General features: G+C 43.7%; 1 protein-coding gene across 1 annotated transcript in view; it reads right to left on the bottom strand.

The window, feature by feature from the left end:
- Positions 1-5,277: 5,277 nt before the first annotated feature.
- Positions 5,278-20,000, bottom strand: part of timm50 (translocase of inner mitochondrial membrane 50 homolog (S. cerevisiae)) — a 28,614-nt gene continuing 13,891 nt past the window's right edge. Inside the window, exons 5-11 of the mRNA XM_069161412.1 lie at positions 16,930-16,988; positions 15,739-15,858; positions 13,609-13,713; positions 13,085-13,183; positions 8,751-8,907; positions 7,045-7,151; positions 5,278-6,924 (exon numbers count right to left, since the gene is read on the bottom strand). Of these exons, the coding sequence (XP_069017513.1) occupies positions 6,826-6,924; positions 7,045-7,151; positions 8,751-8,907; positions 13,085-13,183; positions 13,609-13,713; positions 15,739-15,858; positions 16,930-16,988 (746 nt within the window). The 3' untranslated portion in view covers positions 5,278-6,825. The remainder of the gene's footprint in view (positions 6,925-7,044; positions 7,152-8,750; positions 8,908-13,084; positions 13,184-13,608; positions 13,714-15,738; positions 15,859-16,929; positions 16,989-20,000) is intronic.

The raw sequence follows: 20,000 nt of genomic DNA on the forward strand, positions 1-20,000 counted from the left end.
ACCCCCCCCCCCCCCCCCACACCTCCCCCCCCCCCCCCCCACCACACACACACTTTGACTCGTATCTGATGGTCTGTGACGTCATTTCCATCAGTGTGTGAGCAGCATGAAAACTATAATGTTAAATTATTCATAAAAACAACAAAAAAAGTTCTGTTTTCAGTTTCTGGACTTTTTTTTTTCCTTTCAGCTTTGAAATAAAATAAATAAAAAGACTTTGATGAAACTTAAATGAGTCCGCGTGAAAGTGGTTGGTGTCATCTTCATCATCCTCAGATCTTCATCTGTCAGTCAGGAGAGATACCTGCTCAGCGCGTGCAGCGTCCCCTCCCCAGGGAGGGCGTGCGCGCACAAACCAGGAAGCAGCAGCCGACGATATGCGCATATTGGATCGCGAGCCATCTGCTTATCGATCTGATCTTTCTTACCCCCCCTCCTCTCCTCCCCCCTCCTCTCCTCCCCCTCTCCCCCCCCCTCCTCTCCCCTCCCCTCCCCTCCCCTCCCCCCCCCCCCCATAAGGTCCGACAGATTCCACAAAGGCCGGCCACGCCACGCGCTCCCCCCGCTTCCAGACGGACAGGTGCGCGTGCCACTGATGTTTATCGAGCCTGTGTGTCACATCAGTCCGTCACGCGCAAGTCGGCGTCAAACCGCGTGCACAAACCCGGGAGGTGTTACCGAGCACACCTTTTGTCACCTTTTGTCTAACACGCGCCCAAATGGTCTGAGAAGAGGCGGCACGAGCTTTTGTTCAGGTGAGACACCACACGGTGTGTGTCGCGTGCCCCAAAGGGAGGAAGAGGAGGAGGAGGAGGAGGGTGGTGGTCGTGGGTGGGGGTGTGAAAGACAGGGAGACCGTGGGAAAGTCTGCTGAGGTGTGAACGGACGGAGCTCATAAATGCGCGCGAGGAGCCCCTTTGGAGGCGTCAATACCGACACCTGAACAGACATGCGCAGACCGCTGCGAAGCAAATGGGTCCTCGTGAGCAGGTGACGGTGGTGGAGGAGTTCACGTGACAAAACAGGAGACGATTCAATTTATATTTGTTGTACTTTTGTAACCAGCTTCACCTCAAAAAGACAGCAGGAGGAAGATGATTGACTTATTGATCAATATTTTACAAACACTAACAAATAATGTACTTAACTTTAAATGTGTACCGTTTAGTCAATAGGTCTATTTTTAAATGAATAAATCCGGAATTTAAATTTTGAATAAACTGAAAAGGCTCAAATTCAACGGTGTGTTCAGGTTTGAGTTTCTTTTCTTTATTTTTGAGCTCTCATTATACTATTTCATTTATTAATTAAATAATTTGCTTGTTATATTCATCGTAACATTTCTCATAAAGATGCGCTGCATGTGCAAAATTTCACATCCACAAAAGTAAATTTATAACAGAAAACCTTTTTTTTTTTTTTTATAAATAAAATGCCACAATACATCCAAACTATTCAGCACTCTACGAACCCCAAAGCCTTAAACACTTTAATTATATGTAAACTATAATCTTTTTTTCTTTATATCATGTCTGTAACTCTAGTAGTTTATTCCTGTATTGTTCAGATTTGTAATAAAATGTTGAATAAATATAAAACATGCATTTTTTTAAATCAATAAAAAAGAAAAACATAATAATACATAAATATAAATATAAATAGGGATTTGGAGTGGTTTCAAACTGGTTTCAGATTTGATTTTGGGCTGATTTTAGACTTGGTTTTAAGCTGGTTTTTGACAGGTTTCGGACTCGGTTTAAACTGGTTTAGGACCTGGTTTTGTACTGATTTCGGACTAGTTTCAACCTGGTTCTGGACTCAGTAAATGATGTGGGGATTCATGACCCCTTTGGTTGAAGTCTGGGTCTAAAAAGTGACGCCAATCTCTTAAAACGCAGTACCGCTGAGGGCCACTAGGGGCTGGCCCCAACAAACCTCCTGCTCCAAAAGACTCCCACTAAAAAATAATCAAGTTCTCTCCTGAAATAGAAAGTCAGTAAATGTTTTCCACGAGTCATCATGGTGTCGTTGGATAAACTCGCTCCTTCTGATCGGAGTTCTGGAAATAACTCGGCATTCATCAGATATTAGGACTCGGACACGTATGTTTGGGGGCGGGGCTGTTTGATTGACCGTCCTGGGGTGCAGTCAATCCTACAGGTTTGAGGTTCGGCTTCAGCACCTGCGTCATCCGTTTACTCAGACGATGAACAGTCAGTAAATGTAGAAAACATCCCAGCTGTGAAGGTGTGAACTTTCAGGCCCTGCAGTCTGCTGCAGGACTCGGGACAGCTGAAGCACCGCGAGCTGCTGCAGGACAAATGGTGCGACTCGTAAAGCGTTCCCAGGATCACACCTGAAGAACCTGAAGAACCTTCAGAACCTTCAGAACCTTCAGAAGCAGTTTCACCGCTCTGAGTCTGCAGGAGAAGAACTTCTCTCTTTTGTGCCAGTGGCAGAAAAAAAAAAGTGACTTTTTTGGGTTTACACCAACAGACTGGATATAAAATTGGACGTAGCTTCTGGGTTGGAAAAATGAGGCCGATGCTTCCTCCTCCTCCTCCTACTCTTCCTCCTCCTCCTACTCCTCTTCCTCCAGCAGGATTGAACTGTTAACTCACAGCTTCACAGAACTGAAGGATTACATCTTTTTAATTTAACACACACACACACACACACACACGTGCAGCACCTGAAGGCATCATTAAATGTTTTGGCAGTGGTGGTGTGGCCGTTGCAGAGTGGGAGGACTTAACTTTTCTGTACAAAGTAAAATACACTTAAAAAGTATAAATAGCCACTCGGTAAACAGTAACTGTAAAAAGTACAAATATATTTTTACATCAAAAAATTAAAATATATTTTTACTTTTTAATATAAAAAAATAGTCTTAAAAATAAAAATTCTCTAAAAAGTAAAACTTCTTTGTTAAAAATACTTTGTAAACAGGCTACTGTTAAAAGCAAAAAAAAAAAAGTAAAATTTCTCTGAAAAAGTAATTTTTGTTAAAAATTTAAAAAAAAAGTTTTTGCAAAAACAAAAAATTCTCTGTAAAAAGTTAAATACACTTAAAAAGTACAAATAGCCACTCGGTAAACCGTAAAAATACTCCTTTAAAAGTAAAAATACTTTATTAAAAATACTGTGTGAACAGGGTGAAAGGTAATAAACAAATCTGAGTTAGGTTGAAGATACTCTGATCTTCACCAGCTTGTATGAAGGAAACAGCAGCAACAGAACGAGAGCATTTCTCCGTTTTAGAAGTCTTTGCTCACTTTATCCATAAAGTCCACATTCACTTGAAGTTTTACTGCCGTTAATGAGAGTTTGAGCTGCTTAATTGGCTCAGTGGATTTACTTCTAATCTGTCAAAACAGGATTTGTAAAGAGCCCAGATCCGCCTCATAAACCCCGAAGCCCTTCAGCTCAGGATGGGATCGCCCAATATGTACTTTAAAGCCAGGCGTGAGCGGGACCCGAGCCCCCGCTTTAAACCTGAAGCCCAGCTGGAAGCCTCCAGAGCGGCTTCACTTCGGACCTCAGGAACTCTGCGTGTTTGCGAAGCCTTTAATCTGTTTGCTTTCTGAGCCTCCGTCAGTCCGCAGCTCCAACCGTAAAAACAACCACAAACTGGAAACTCTCTCCTTTTTGTTTCCAAAATACAGTTTATGAGCTTGTAAGAAGGTTTTATTAAATCTAATATATTTTCAGTAAAGAGTTTGGCAGGACTCAAAGTGCATTTAGACTTTTTTCTTTTATCATGAATCCTTCAAGAGCCCCTAATTTAAACTTTAATGGTGTTTTTTTTGCAGTTTTGATATCCATAAAAAGGGGATTTTCTAGTTTTTTCTGGAATAAAAACCATTTATTTGACTCTGAATGCTTCAATCTTCCACATTCACTCCGTCAGGATTCTTCTGATTCAGATTTGCTCCATTTAAGCAACATTAAAATGGATAAACAGCCGGTTACCGAGCAACGGTCGGGCAAAAACAAAGCCTGACACTCGAAGCATATTATTGATCTCCCATCTACACTGGAGTGTCTGTGCAGGTAACTGAAACTGTAAAAGGCTCAAACAAACATCAACCATCAGTGACGTCACCTGTTGATTTGTGAACGTTATGAAACCTCCAGTTCAGATTTTCCGGTGGAACCGGCTGTCTGAGCAAAATAAAGCGGTGAAACAATCACCTGAGGATATTACAGTTCCTACTGGGAAGGTTCCTACCCTGAACTAAGGGCCAAAAAAAAAAAGACCTTAAAAACAAAATTCGAGGAACTACGGTGGTCCTCAGCTCCTTCAGGTGCAGACAGATATACAAGATGTTACAACCGTTGTTAGAAAGTCAAAAAGAAGTTATTTCCATTAAATCCAAGTTCGAGATATTTGCTTCAGTCGCCTGCAACAAAGAGAAAAAAAATCCCACTGAAGGTAAAAAAATATAAGATGCAAAAGAAATAAAATATGACCTAAATTATTATATCTTAGAAACAGATTTATCGGTTAAAAATTATGGGGAAAAAAATGGCGCGCTATACAGTAAACATTTTGACTTAGAAACAATTGAAATGAGTAAATGTTTTTGGGTTAACAAGTAAAAAATATCAACTTTTTTTTAAAGTCAAAAATAAAAAACAAAAAGGTGGAAATGATGATATAAAATCAAAATAAATAAGTAAAAATCATGTTATTTTCCTGGCAGAAACGGGTTTGTGTCATCAGTTAGGTTTTTTTCCTCCAGTTCGTACGTTGGTGTCCCGTCGGTTCCTCCGGACGCCGACCGGCTGCCGAGCCGAGCCGTTAACGGCAGCTTGGATCTCGGTCTTTTTCGGCGGCGCTAATTGTCCCGACGGGGCGAAGAGCAGGTTTGGTGGAGGCAGGAAAAAGGAAAAGCAGATTTACAGGTTGGAGACACGGCGGGACCTCGAGGCGGATTCCTGTGGTTCAACTTTGTTTTTCTGTACATCGCACTGAAGATATACAACATGAGGCCTTTAAACTTCAGCGGAAAACGTTCTGTGCGACTCGCAGACCTTCGGATCACCTTCTTATGTTAAGTTATGTTATTGAGTGAATGGATTTTTCAGTTTGAGGAAGAAATAAGAGAAATTTCCTGCCCCTAAACAGCACAAGGAAAAACTGCAGCAATAAAATGATTTAACTTAACTGGGAGGACCGGACATCAAAAACACCCAATTAACCCGCAAAAAAAGGAAGGAAAAAAAAAAACAGGAAAAACATTCCAAAAATAAAATGGAAACACACACGACACCTCGTTGGTTCGGTTTTGTTTATTGAGGACGTCGATGGTGAGCTCACATCAGCCAAAAAAAAAAAAAAAAAAAAAAAAAAAAACCACCGATTCGAACGGCAGCTGAGCCTCGAACGCCGTCGTCACGGTTTCCGACTTCCTCTCGGGACGGAAACGGGTTCGGAGAGATTTAAAAGAGATCGAGGCCTCTTCAGGTGTGTTTGACATAAACCGTCCCTAAAACACGGATTAAGGATTAATCCGCCGGGGAAATGCACGATTCCCTACACTTTTCTTTTTTAAAGGTCCCATATTAACACTTTATTTTCAGTCTTGATCCATAAGATATTTTTTTTTGTGGTTTTAAGGATCATCTCTCTTCAGCTCCAACCAACAACACGCTGTTTTTGTGTGTCTGTACCTTTAAGGCGACACTCTCTCCTGATTGGCCAACACCTCTTCTGATTGACATACGCCCGGGCCAACCTCAGCATCTCTTCGGTTTCGTAGCTCGGCGACGGAACGACCGTTGGGCGTTTTCTTCCACGTAAAACAGCAGGACGGCGGGACGTGCAGAGGTCCGGTCGTGTGACTTCAGTTTGTGACATCACAAACCTACAGAAAGTCCAAACAGCACATTTTCTGGATGCAGGTTGTGTGCATTTGTGTTTTGACACTTTTCCAGTATTTATTTAGCATCTAGACCGGCTTCATGATCAAAACAGAGATCTGAATTTATACAATTTGGGACCTTTAAAAACTACAGCTGTTGACTGATACGACTTTAAATAAGAACGATGTATTTGTGAGGGTTTTTTTTTTTTCTCTTCAATATTTACAGGCCGAGAGCCACAGACGGAGAAGGGACGTCACAAACTCAAAAATATAGACTAATATCGGTCATCGGTGCGTAGATTAAAGACGTCCTCGCTGCACCAGCGGCTCAGCTGCCGTCCCGAGTCTTCATCACGCCGGGCGCTCAGACACATTCGACAAACTCTCCTGAAATCTACCGACTGTTTATTATTATTTTTTAAGTCATAAACAACATTCACAATGGGGGCGTGGCCTCCAGCAGCCCGTCAGCAGCACAGTCCGAGACGCACAGAGGAACAGGAAATGAAGTAAACGTCCGAAGGCGGAGCGCCACTGATCTCGGGTCAGGTCCTGTGAGCGGCGGGCCGGACCAGAGCCGGAGTGGCGATAGCGGCGCTGGTCCCAGATCGGCCTCCAACCACCAACAACAAGAGTCTAAACTGACCCGGATCCCCTCTGCTTGTTTTTTATTTTGTTTTTTTAACCAATCGGCAGCTTGAAACGCATCAGGTGACACCGAGATGGCCGAGGGAGGGGGCCACCGAAGCCCCGCCTCCACAAAACCAGGAAGCGTCTCTCTCATTGGTGCAGAGCCGGCCAAGCGTCCTCGCTCTGTTTCCGGCGCGGCCGACCCGCCCGCCGAGACCGCTCCGCTTACGTGGGACACAGGTCTCCCCCCTCCTCCCCCTCGCCTCACCTCAACGCTGGTGGAGAGCCGGGCTGCGATTGGTGGAAGTGTGAGGGGGGGCGGGGCTCACTGCTGCTTGGAGCGCCAGAACCGCGAGGTGATGGAGCCGAGGGAGAGTCCCTGTTTCTTCTGCTGGGAGAGCTCGGCCAGCCGCTGCTCCTCCTCCTGACGGCGGACGGAAACACCGGGTCAAAACAGAACCAGCCGGCCAGAACCAGCCGAGCCCCCCCCCCCCCCCCCCGCCCCGCCCCTCCCCCGTCAGGTGCGTTTGATTCCTCCTCCTACCTGCGCCAGCTGAGCCTGCCTGCGCTTGAAGGCGTCGATGGGGTCGTCCTCCAGAGCGTAGTTCTCCAGCACCGAGCGGACGTCGTCCACCCCGCTCAGAGCGATGGCTGCCGGGGAGACGAAGAAGAGGAAGAGGAGGTGAGACGACAGCAGAGTCTTCCTCAACACATCAGGGATTTTTGTGACGGTTGCGATCAAAAAGTGTGATGTAATTTTACAGTCCGTTTTTCTGCGTGAATTCGAAAAAAATTACAGCTTGAGAAAAAAAAACACCCATTTAATTCGATAATTTTCCTCAAACCGCGTCACTTCCTGTTTTTGGAGTTTTATTTGCTGATGAAAACAGGAGCAGAGACGTTCTGATTGACTTATTTGTGTTAATAAAGTGAGTTTTTACTTTTTGTCGTTAATATTTTCAGCACAAATTCTGATGACGAAGTTTTTTTGAGTAAAAATCACAGCAATTAAAAAAAAAAAAAAAAAGGATTTCCTGGAGCGACTGACGCATGAACAGGTTTTATATTCAAAACAGGTTCAGGCTTTCAAAGTCAAATTAAATCGACGACTTCAAATTGAACACAGAATATATAAAAAAATAAGAAAAGAAAAGAGATTGAGGAAAAAAACCAGGACCAACAGTAAGATGATGACAATCATAATTCCTGAGAGCGTCGTCGTGACAATGAAAGCGCGAGCTTTCAGTCGTAACTCTGTTTAGGGCCCGACGTTAAAAAGCTTTCACGCAACATTACTGCCAGAGAAAAATGTTTTCTTTAGGAATTCAGATGTTAAGAGCTCCGGATCCCCGACCGCAGGATCGTCCCGTAAAAAACAACAACCTGAAGCCACATCTGGTTTCACTGCAGATGGATATAATCTGGATCTGATCAGCTGTTTGTGTGTTTTTCTTGACTTCACAGAAATAATAAAAAACAAAAAACAACAACCGCACACTGAGAATACGGGCGGCTGGCGGCCACCGTGACTCGGCGCATTTTTGTGAGCCGCCAAACAAAAAGCTTAAAATTAAGCTTTGATCACGAGGAGCTCCGCCCACCTGGCAGTCCCCATAGCAACAATAAAACTCTGCTGCTGCCGTAGATTAACACGTCGTATACTGATTTACTTTAAATGTCTCATATTAGGAGGACCTCAGGGCAGATTTCCAAAATGAAATCAGAGCTTTTATTTTTTACTGCATGAATGCAGTTTTCGTAAAAAAAAAAAAAAAAAAAAAAAAAAAAAAACGAAGCTAATGTGACGCTTGTTTGCGTAACTAAATTTTACCGTCAGCTGGCACTCTGTCGGTGTACACTAGACACATTTTATTCACTTTGGATTTGATGAGAGAAGTTGAATGGGAGTCTATGGAGCCGGAGGCTTTTTGGAGCCGACCTCTAGTGGCACTCGCTGGTATTGCAGCTGAAGACACTTCTGGATCAGAACCATTTTACAGACCTGAAGATACGAACACTTTTATATCCAGTCTGAGGTTTGGACGTAGATGAGGTGTTGCAATCTAGTACCAAATGAAACAACTTTTTTCGATCCTAGAATAATATCGAAGAAGTTCAGTTGGGCGCATAAAAGTGTTGAAGTTGAGTACTTCACTCGACTGTCTTTTTAATGATTTACTTTTATTTTTTTTACTTTTTTATCTCTGAACTGAACAAGATATTTGCACACCGAACGGCTCTGCGTCTTACTCTTCAGGAAGTTGGCGAGGTCGTAGAGCGTCCGGTCCTCGGAGTTTCCGTCCCACTTCTTTAGAGCCATGCCGTTGAACGGCTGCAGGCTGAACGCCTCCCGCTTACAGTCCACCACGATCACCTTACTGGTGTCCCGGTTCAGACACGACACGTCCTGGAAGACACGGAGACACGCAGACCTTTCAGAGGCTAGAGACTTTATATATATATATATATATAAACACACACACACACACACACACACACACACACACACACACACACACACACACACACACACCATAAGCTGTGGGACGCTGTTGACTTTTTCATGGCCTGATCAAATAAGGAACTTTATTATCTTGATGATACTTAATATTCAAAAGAGATTAAAAGAGAGAGAGACACACACACACACACACACACTTTCTCTGGCAGCCGCAGCTGGTCCCTAAGTGTGTGTGTGTGTGTGTGTGTGTGTGTGTGTGTGTGTGTGTGTGTGTGTGTGTGTGTGTGTGTGTGTGTGTGTGTGTGTGACAGATGGAGAGAGACGCTGCTTGTTGTCTCCATCACCCGGCTCATCTGGTGCCCAGCCCCCCAAAAACTGCTGCTGAGGTGGCTGTTTGTTTGTGTGTATATATTTGTGTTAGTCGTGTAAACCCCAGCGGACACATCCGTCCATCCTCCTCACAGCCAATGAATAAAAGACATCTGTTTTCCTTCAGAGAGAGCGAGAGAGAGTGTGTGTGTGTGTGTGTGTGTGTGTGTGTGTGTGTGTGTGTGTGTGTGTGTGTGTTAATTTTAGTCTGCAAACTTCACACATCTTGTTGCTTTGGGGGTTCAGGTGTGAACCCTCTCGTCAGAATATGATTCCTAAAATTTTGCAAACGACTGAATAAAGTGGGCGGCTGCTTATTACGCAATACTTTATGTTTGCTCTTATTATAAATGACAAAAATCCAACAGCTGGAGTGTTGGCCCGGCAGTCACACACACACACACACACACACACACACACACACACACACACACACACACCAATGAAAGGTCGCGGCCCGACAACTTCCAGCGCGCCGCACTTCTTCTCGTCTCTCGCTCTCTTTGTATGAAGAAATGCGGCTCGTCAAAACGTGCCGTGTGATGTTATTGGCAGGAGCCATCTGCGGCCGCCCGCCTCCGCGTGGAGATTAGAAAATAGAAATGACATCTACTGCTGTGAGGAACGTCCGCTGCTGCGCGGAGCAGACGCCGCGTCGACGTCCAGCCGGGGAAACCACAGCCGGACGCGTCACGGCGTTTCACTTCAGCTCGGCTCAACATCGCCGCTCAAAACACACTTTTTTTTATTTTTTATTTTTTTTAACGCCCTCTCAGGTTTAACTGCTGGACAGCTGAATGTTTTCAAGAGGTTTTTTTTGTTTTTTTTGGGTGGGGTGGGGGGTGGGAGGGCAACTTTAAAAGAATCTGCATGCACAGCTGCAGAATAAACTGATTTAAGAACAGGCTATGAAATATTTACTCTTCAAATAAATAAAGCTTCAAATAAAAACAGATTCTCTCTTTAAAAATTTAATTAAACTTATTAGAGGAAAAAAAATCGAGGACTCTGGTTTTCTAAAGTGCTCCTGCGGTCTTTCAAAGTTATTGTACTAAACTATTTACAGTTATAGATTTTATTTAGAGGTTATTTACTTAAAAAAATTACGACTATTAAACTCTTGTTTTCGCCTGATTCCTGACGCGAGTTTCAGCATTGGGAACAAACTATGGAAGCCATATAACTGCTGGAGATGGTTTATGGATGTTTAATTAAATAATAGGTCAAATTGTTTATTCGACTACAACTTGTCTTATAAAACGAATTTTTCATTTCTTTTATCGGCACCCGGTAGTCACACGTTTGTACCGCCAGAAGGGGGCGCTAATGTACCTACAAGCTGTTCACAAACTGCCAAAGAAAACGTTACTACGAGTCTTGTTTGTGCTTCTATGAATAATATTCAAATAGTTTCCAGAATATCAGACAGTGCTTTTGCTTAAAATAGCAATCCCTAATAAATTCAAAATGTCTGTGACATCCAACTTCCTGTGGCTGTTTCAAAATAAAAGCCCTGTGGCGTTTCCCTACACGAGGTTTTGACCTCGTTTTGTTGTGTTTTATGTTTGTAACTTTACAGACACAAACCTGACAGCTGTTTGTTTTTGTTTTTGTGTCATCGTCTCATTGTTTCTTGAGTTTCTCCAGTTTTTACATGTAAAAAAAAAAAAAATAATTAAACATCAGGCTTAAATAAAAAAATAAAAAAATAAAAGAGTTTGAAGGAGGACAGTTAATCCAACTGTTGTGTTTTTTCTTTCGTATCCCGGCTGCTCAACAACAAACAATAAGATGTCTGATCCACGCTCAGATGCAGGCCAGCGAACAATAGCTGCAGGTTTTAGAGGAGGCCGAGCGACACGGAGGGCTAACGAGGAGTCACGTCGTCTGCGGCGTTATTTTCTAATATTTCTGAAGTGATATCAGACACTGGAGAATAAAGCAGCTGGTAGCTCAATATGCTCCGTCGTTATGACACCGAACAATGTTGTTGTTGTTGTTGTTGTTGAAGACTCCAGATTAAGTTCGACTGTCGGAGATCAGGCGGCCACGCGCAGCAGCTTTAAATAATCTGGTTAAATTAGACCTTTAAAAGCTCATCCTGAGGTAGAAACTGTCAATCAAAAGTATATATTAAATATATAAGTGTATATACTGGAGAGTCGGGGTGATTTATTTCATATGTAAGTGTGCAAACTCTCCAATTTCTATCCTGACATTTCTTTCGTTTATCTTCAAATTAATCAGATATGTAGAACATGTCGTGAGTTTTACGTTTATTTTTTTTTTTAAAGCTTTAAGGTGTGTTTTTCGGGGATTATTATCGTCGCCGGCAGAAAAAGCACAGCCACGGTTTAACGAGGATTTTCCCTTTTCACGGGAGGTTTAATAACTTTCTCCGGACATATGCAGCATTAATAACTCTCCCCTCAACATACGGAGCATTAATAACTCTCCCCTCAACATGTGCAGCATTAATAACTCTCCCCTCAACATGTGCAGCATTAATAACTCTCCCCTCAACATGTGCAGCATTAATAACTCTCCCCTCAACATGTGCAGCATTAATAACTCTCCCCTCAACATGTGCAGCATTAATAACTCTCCCCTCAACATGTGCAGCATTAATAACTCTCCCCTCAACATGTGCAGCATTAATAACTCTCCCCTCAACATACGGAGCATTAATAACTCTCCCTGAGCATCTGCTGCAGCGCGTCATGGAGACGAGACGATATGTGGACATAAAGTGTGTCTTCTTTCTGGGAAGTAGGTTAACCAGCTTCCTTATGACACTCCAGAATGATCCTCAATAAAACAGGCAGAGGGAGAGAGAGAGAGATATGACAGTTGGAAGGAGACAGAAGGAGGAGGAGGAGGGGGAAGAGGAGGAGGGAGAAGGGGGAGGAAGAAAGCAGAGAGGAGAGGAAGGAAGGGAGGAAGGAGGGTGAAAAGGAGGTGAGATAAGAGGAAGAGGGGAGAGAGTAGGCAGAAGGTTAATGAGGCCTGAGAGGGAGAGGGAGGAGGAGGAGGAAGAGGGGGGTGGTCTATTGTGACGAGGAGGAGGAAGAATCGATGGCAGCAGAAGGCAGCAATGGAGAGCAGACACAGTTGTAACAGCGTTCAGGTGTTTCATCAAGTTTCTCACAAACAAACAAGTCTGTTAATCTGAAAGAAACAAACTTCCCGAGGAGTTTTATTTTGTAAACACAGTTTCACTTCCTCCCGAAGAGAGCGCAACTTCCTGTCAGTCAACACATGTTCAAAGTCCGTACAGTTATAAACGTGACAATCGAAATGCGTTGAAATTTCAAATCATTACGAAATGTAACTTCATCGTTTTTATCAAAATAAGAGTCGAACAAATGTTCCTCAAATTTATGTTACTTAAAATGAACTCTTATTTTGAAAATAATCAGGATGAACAGACTTCTATTGGATTATTTCATACTTTTCTGTTTAAATCTATATTTCTCTTTATATATGTAGAAATACAGTATCATGTATTTACAGTATATAAACAATAAAAATAAATCTGTTTAAAGCAGTAAAATCAGCAATAAAAATGTTTATATATGTGAATGAATAAATCTTTATTCCTGTTTTGTAATTTACATTTTTAATCATCTCTATTTGTATTTTATAATTCATATTTTAATTTTCTTTTAATAACAAAATACACACACACACACACACACACACACACACACACACACACACACACACACACACACACACACACACACACACGTACCTTCACATGATGCCCCTCCATATAGTGTGTTGCGTCCCTGAAGAGACGATACATGACGAAACCCTGCGGGTCGATGCTGTCGATCAGAGGATACGCCGTCTGCGCACACACATAAACACACACAAACACAAACACACACACACAAACATTATATATTTTATCAAGTGTAGATGAAGATTATTAATCTGGAGATTATTCAATGAAAATATTGTCGGCTTTGAGCTGCAGGAGGTCGACTGTCTGTCTCTGCCTTTGTTTGTTTGTTTGTTTGTTTGTTTGTGGTCTGCAGACGACTGTAAACACGTCGACACACCTCACACACAAACGGAGCTGAGAGCCGACTGTGTTTACACGTCGAAGGAGAGAAAAGAGTTTCTTCAGGGAACATCGACGACTTGTTTTTAGTCCAAACTGATGGACAGATCTAACTTTTTTTTTTTTAATTTTTTATCTGATGCAGCCTGTAAAGCCCTGTGTGTGTGTGTGTGTGTGTGTGTGTGTGTGTGTGTGTGTGTCATACTCACCATGCCCGTCTCTGCCGTGAAGACGACGATCTCGTAGAGCGGTGCCAGCTGCTGGAACAGGTAGTCGATGCCGGGACGTTTCTTAAAGCGCCAACCTGTTGACAGCTGGAGACACAGACGGAGACTGAACAACGTACGTGTGTGTGTGTGTGCAAGCATCAACCAGCAGTGATGTCATCAACCAGCACAGCAGTGATGTCATCAACCAGCAGCGACGTCATCGTTGGTTTGTGAACGTTATGAATCCTCCAGTTCAGATTCTGTCCGTCACCATCTTTGTTAATTCGGAGCGGTTTGGAGCAGGAAGTGACCATATTTGGACGAGCTGGGGGAGGAGCCAGCGGTGGATCTGAATGATCTGATTGGAAACCTGACGATACTACGTCCCGCCCACCGATAGCTGTAACCTGACTGCACCACAGGCCTGTCAATCAAACAGACACGCCCCCAAAAACAGGTCTTCTTGAATCTTCTTTTCTAATGAATGAGGGATTATTTTCAGATGGACCTCCAGAAAACTAATAAGAAGGAGTGACTTTAGCTAACAACACCGAGATAACTGATGGACACATTTTATTCACTTTGGATTTGATGAGAGAAGTTGAATGGGAGTCTATGGAGCCGGAGGCTTTTTGGAGCCGACCTCTAGTGGCACTCGCTGGTATTGCAGCTGAAGACACTTCTGGATCAGAACCATTTATCAGACCTGAAGCTACGAACTCTTTTATAAACAGTCTGTGATTTCACAATGTGTGTGTTATCCTGAAGTGTGTTTGTGTTTGTGTGTCTCAGACAGCGAAGGCTTCTCTCTCATTGTGTTCAGGACTTTCTGATAATCTGCAGCTGTGATTACAGATATAAAATGCTGCTGACAGTTAAGGCAGTTAATGTTTGTATGAGTGTGTGTGTGTGTGTGTGTGTGTGTGTGTGTGTGTGTGTGTGTGTGTGTGTGTGTGGTTGAAGGGTTAACAGTGGGGACAAAGAGGAAAGAAAGCTGTGTATTGAAACACGCTGTGGGGGCGATTAGGTAATGAAGGATAAAAGTGTGTGTGTGCGACACAGGATGAAGTGGTGAGGCAGGTGAAGGTGTGTGTGTGGTTACAGGTGTGTTTGTTTGCTTTAACAAGCAGCAGGTGTCGAGTTACAGCTGCTGCGCACCTGTCAGGTGAGCAGTGTGTGTGTGTGTGTGTGAGAAAAGGTGGTGGTGGTGGTGGGGGGGTGGAGGGAGGACGGGGGTGGCGGGACACACCTCCAACACATCCTCCACCTGCTCCATGAAACCATTCATCCTCTTTTTAACTGTTACCCGTTTTCTTCTGTTTGCCCTTAAAGGGCCGTGTCTCTCCAGCTCCCCTACAAAACCTTCATAGCAGTAATTAACACCAATTCATCCAAAAAAATGTGGGAAATCTGGCCTTCAAAATAAAATGACCTAATGAAATATTTGTGATTAAAGGAAGTGATTCCATATTACTGGATGTTAAATGAGTTTTCTCCACACGTCCAGTTGTCAGAGACGTCTCTTTGTTTGTTTCATCCAGCAGGTCTATGTGTTGAATGAACATGAATTAAACAGCATCTAAAGCTCTTATTTTGACAGCTGATGTAGTCCTTGTTTCTATATTCCAGTCACAGACGCTCTGTTCTGGAAACATACGCAACTTTTAGGACCTTTTAGTATTTATTTTTGTAACTTTTAGCCGGATGGTTCTCCAAGTTCAATAAATAAATAAAATATAAATATTTCTGTGATGTGAAGCATGATTATTATCAAAGGAAGTGATTACATATGTATTCCTTTATCAGGTAGGGCTTTAAAAAAAAAAAAAAAAATAGCATTCATCTTTCTGGACTTACAATTTTTTTTTTCTAATTCCTGCAATTTTACGGAAAAATTCAAAAAATTACATCGACATTTTTGAGAAAATCTTACACAAAAATCAAAAAAATGTGATAATCACAAAAAAACAAAACAAAACAAAAAAAAAACAAACCTCTACGTCTCTACCTGCTGTCTGAAAAGGTGCCGAGTTACCTCCGTTTTATTTTTTTTTAACAATAACCCCCCCCCGGCGATGTTTTACGACACTTTTGATTGACAGGAGGAGAAAGGAGAGCGCGGACACGTACCGACCACTCCGGGTGCAGCAGGACGTCGGTGAGCTCCAGGACCAGGGTGTAGGGCGGCTGGTAGTACGGCTCCTTCAGAGGGTCGGGCAGCAGCTTCGGGCTGGTGGGCTCGATGATCATCTGTAAACAACAACAACAACACAAACAAACATCAGGTCACTGTTCAGAAATCAAAGCTTTTTTTCTTTCTTTTTTTTTAACACCACAAACAGCATCCAGAGTCAGACAAGGAAGTTTGAAAGTAGGAAAAACCAGCCAGGAACCTCCCGAGGACAGCCGTGGAAAAAACACAAAACAAACAGGAAGCTGGGATATCCTGTTTTTTTTCCTGTGAATCAGTTTTTTCTATCAGCGAAACGGAGTGAAAGTGAAACCGAGGAGCGGAACAGTAAGAGAACGACTGTGTGGACGGAAAGTTTGACTTAAAACAGAAAACCTGCAACATTCACATGAATAAGAACGACAACCTGAGTGTTCCTGAGCCCATGCAGTGATTTCCACCACAGAATCATGGCTGTTTCTTTTAAAGCAGTGCCACCAGAGGCCCAAAGATCACAGCCATCCAATATTGGTTTTCAGTCTCGTCGCTTGCATCAGATTTTGGGGTACAAAAAGGGCGTGTTGTCGTGTTGGAGAACCCTGTTGCCATGGCGCCACAGTTCAGATTGTCAGCAGCGAATGTTTCCCCCTCAGACGCCTCAGAAGGTCCCAGCAGAACTCTGTGTTGACGGTCTGACTCTGGGGGACGAATTCACGGTGACACAACCTCCGCCAACGTCAAAGAAAACCTGGCGTCTCCTGACCTGATGCGCCTTCTTCAGGGCTCAGACAGTGAGGCTCCGCCCCTCTTTGAAACGTGACAGTCACTCAGAAACAGCTTGCCCGGCTCGTCGCCGTAGACTTTCTGAAATGTTTCAAGGGTCTCTGTTGACCATTTCCACAGCTAGGCAAAAAAAAAAGAAATCTAGCCCCGATTCTGTGGTGGAAATCAATGCATGGGCTCAGGAACACTCGGCCGTTAGCGGCCGTGTTGAAGATTTTCTGTATTCCCAAAATTTTACAGAAATTCTGATGTTTCTCTGCTCCAGCTTCAGGTCCACGGTGACATCACCAATGTTCTCGTTACCAGCGGTCACGTTAATTGACAGAAAAGCAGGTAAAAGCATCACAGCTGGGGATGATTCGACTCACCTGTCTGTAGTCCTGGAAGTATTTGAAGGTTCTTTTTAACTGTTGGACGCCTGGAGGGTCTAAAACAAAGAAAGGAGAGAAAAATAAGTTCAGACGACGTGAAGAAAAACTCTCGAAAGAGTCGAATCGTCTCTACAAAAAGTAAAACCCTTCAAAGTGTTTTAACACAATAAGACGAGCTGTCTGTAGTCATAGAAACAACATCCGGACTTCCCCGTTTTTGCCGTACATCGACGTGCCGGAAGTTTGTTTTACTTCCTCCTGGAAGGAAACGGAGCCGATCCGATCGGTGATCAGTGATGTCACATGACCCGCAGCCTCCACACTGATCAATGAGACGGGCCTGCTGACGCCGCCGCCGCTGATAAGCCGCCTCCAGCTGTCAACGTTGCTAATGACCAATAATAATAAAGACTTGGTTTCCCAGGGGGCCGCGGGCTCATTACGGCAAATAGGAGAACAATAACGAGAAACACCCGAACACACGCTGAACGCTCTGCTCCCGGGGGACTCGATCCCCCAGAGTGCATTGCAGCGTGCTGAAGCAGGAAGCAGAAGCCATCTGCCGCGAAGACGCGCTGAGTGGGCGTTTCACACTATGTACACGTATGTGTGGTAAATAAGTAGGGGGGGGCGGGGGGGAGCTGGGCGGGGGAGGGGGGAGGAGGGTTGTTAGTTAGTTAGTTAATCCGTTTTATTATCACATAAACTGATTGTTTGGACTTCGACTAAACATCTTGTTTAATCTCATCTGATCAAAAAGTCCAAAATCTCCAACAAAGATACTCAGAAAAGTCTCAAATATTTCACATTTTTGCTCAAAAAACAAAATCAGTTCTTGGTTTATGAAAATGTATTTTCTGTTGATCAATTGGTCGACTAATCATCGCAGCTCTGAAATAAAGTCAACAGAAAGACCAAAACGTGCAGCTCTGAAACATTCGGCTTTCTCAGTTCGAGTTGATCTTCAAAGTTTAATCTTCGTAAATGTTTTCAGGTTTTAAAAGCGTTTGTTCGGACAAAACGGCAAAAAACGAGCGCTCGGCTTTTTCTTCGTACGTTTTTTGAGCTGATTTTCTGCTTTCGATGATTTCGACGATCAGCTGCTGCAAACACACCGAACAAACAAACAGATGCAGTGTGTGTGTGTGTGTGTGTCTCTCTCTCTGTGTGTGTGTGTGTGTGTGTCTCTGTGTGTGTGTGTGTGTGTCTCTCTCTCTGTGTGTGTGTGTGTGTGTGTGTGTGTCTCTCTCTGTGTGTGTGTGTCTGTCTCTGTGTGTGTGTCTCTCTCTGTGTGTGTGTGTGTGTGTCTCTCTCTCTGTGTGTGTGTGTGTCTCTGTGTGTGTCTCTGTATGTGTGTGTGTGTCTCTCTCTGTGTGTGTGTGTGTGTGTGTGTGTGTGTGTGTGTCTCTCTCTCTGTGTGTGTGTGTGTGTGTGTCTCTGTGTGTGTCTCTGTATGTGTGTGTGTGTCTCTCTCTGTGTGTGTGTGTGTGTGTGTGTGTGTGTGTCTCTCTCTCTGTGTGTGTGTGTGTGTTTGTGTGTCTCTGTGTGTGTGTGTGTCTGTAATGAAATGAAATGAAGTGGGGTGATAACATGCGCTGTGGAAGAGGATGTTTAACCTACACACACACACACACACACACACACACACACACACACACACACACACACAGCACGAGACTGTAAGCGACGCTATTGAGTAACCACTCCCCTGGGAACCCCTCCAAACACCCCATAATAGCAGAAGAGTGTGTGTGTGTGTGTGTGTGTGTGTGTGTGTGTGTGTGTGTGTGTGTGTGTGTGTGTGTGTGTGTGTGTGTGTGTGTGATGTCAGCCCGGACAGTATGTGTGGAAGCCTTCTTCCATGGGGGAGGGGGGCGGGGGGGAGGGGATTAATGCAGGCTTTTATCATGTTAATGGTAGAGGGTGGGTGATGGAAAGGAGGTGACGGAGGTGACGGGGGAGGTGGGGGGGCGGGGAGTGGAAGTGATGCTTCAGGGTGGCTGAACGGAGGATGACAGGAAAAGGATGAAGAGGAGGAGGAAGATTTGTCACCCTGCCAGTCGGGAGGAAGTCGACGTTCATGTTGACGTTTCGGGAGTTTCAGGAGAAATTCTGTCAAACCGAAAACATCTCAAACGGTTTGTTGGACTTCAGTTCAGATATTCGCTCGTATCCGGTAAAAAAAGAACATCTGAAAATGTGTTCGGGAAACTGCCTCAAACACAAATATTTGACATGTTTCTGACTCCTCTGTGAACTCAAATCTTCAGTTTTTTTTGTTTTTTTTAATGGTACGAATGCTTTTACAGAAAAGTCTGAGCTGCCTTTGAATAAAAGGTATTTTGTCTGTGTTGTCACTTTGAAAATAAAAGTAAATTAGAGAAAAGACTTTTTGACAATAAAGTGTAAAAGTTGTAAATTAAATGAACATTTTATTTCGTGAACAAAGTGGAAATTAGGGAAATTCAAGCAAAACTCTACGATTCGAAATTCGCTCTGCACTATTCGACTTTTCTTCTCGATATTTTGACATGTTCCTCGGTAGTAAAATTGTTAAAAAGTTCTCCTCTTACTTTTGTGTTCCTTAATGTCGCCCAAATACTCCGTTGTAGTGTTGTTCATTAAAGACCAAAACTTTAAAGCGTCATTTCATCAAACTGACCTGATATTTCAACAAGCTTTATATCAACATTCATCCTTTAAGGAGTTAAAGCTGCAGCCGGCGGCTGTTTGACTGTCGGATAACTGAGATTCCTGTCCGTCACGTGTTTTTCGTCCTGATGATATTCTGCGAGCGTGGACGGACGAGAAGCCGCCTCCTCTTTCTCCTCCTCTCTCGTTGCGCTACCTTTCATCTTCTAACGGTCTTCCTTTCATTGTCAATGTCAGCTCTTTGTGTGGGAGGCCTCGTCTCCGCTGGGCTGTCAGATCGCGGCTGTTTTCCTCGGAGCCGGCCTGGGTGGGCCGATCTGGGCCGATCTGGGCCAATCTGTGCCAATCTGGGCCGATCTGGCTGCATTCATGTCATACTTTGGCTGCTGCGATGTGCAGAGCTGTTAATTTAATGG

The sequence above is a fragment of the Embiotoca jacksoni genome, unplaced genomic scaffold (genome assembly GCF_022577435.1).
Source record: "Embiotoca jacksoni isolate LCO1_2020_lvr unplaced genomic scaffold, fEmbJac1.0.p SCAF_28, whole genome shotgun sequence".
In the NCBI taxonomy this organism is placed as follows: Eukaryota; Metazoa; Chordata; class Actinopteri; family Embiotocidae; genus Embiotoca; species Embiotoca jacksoni.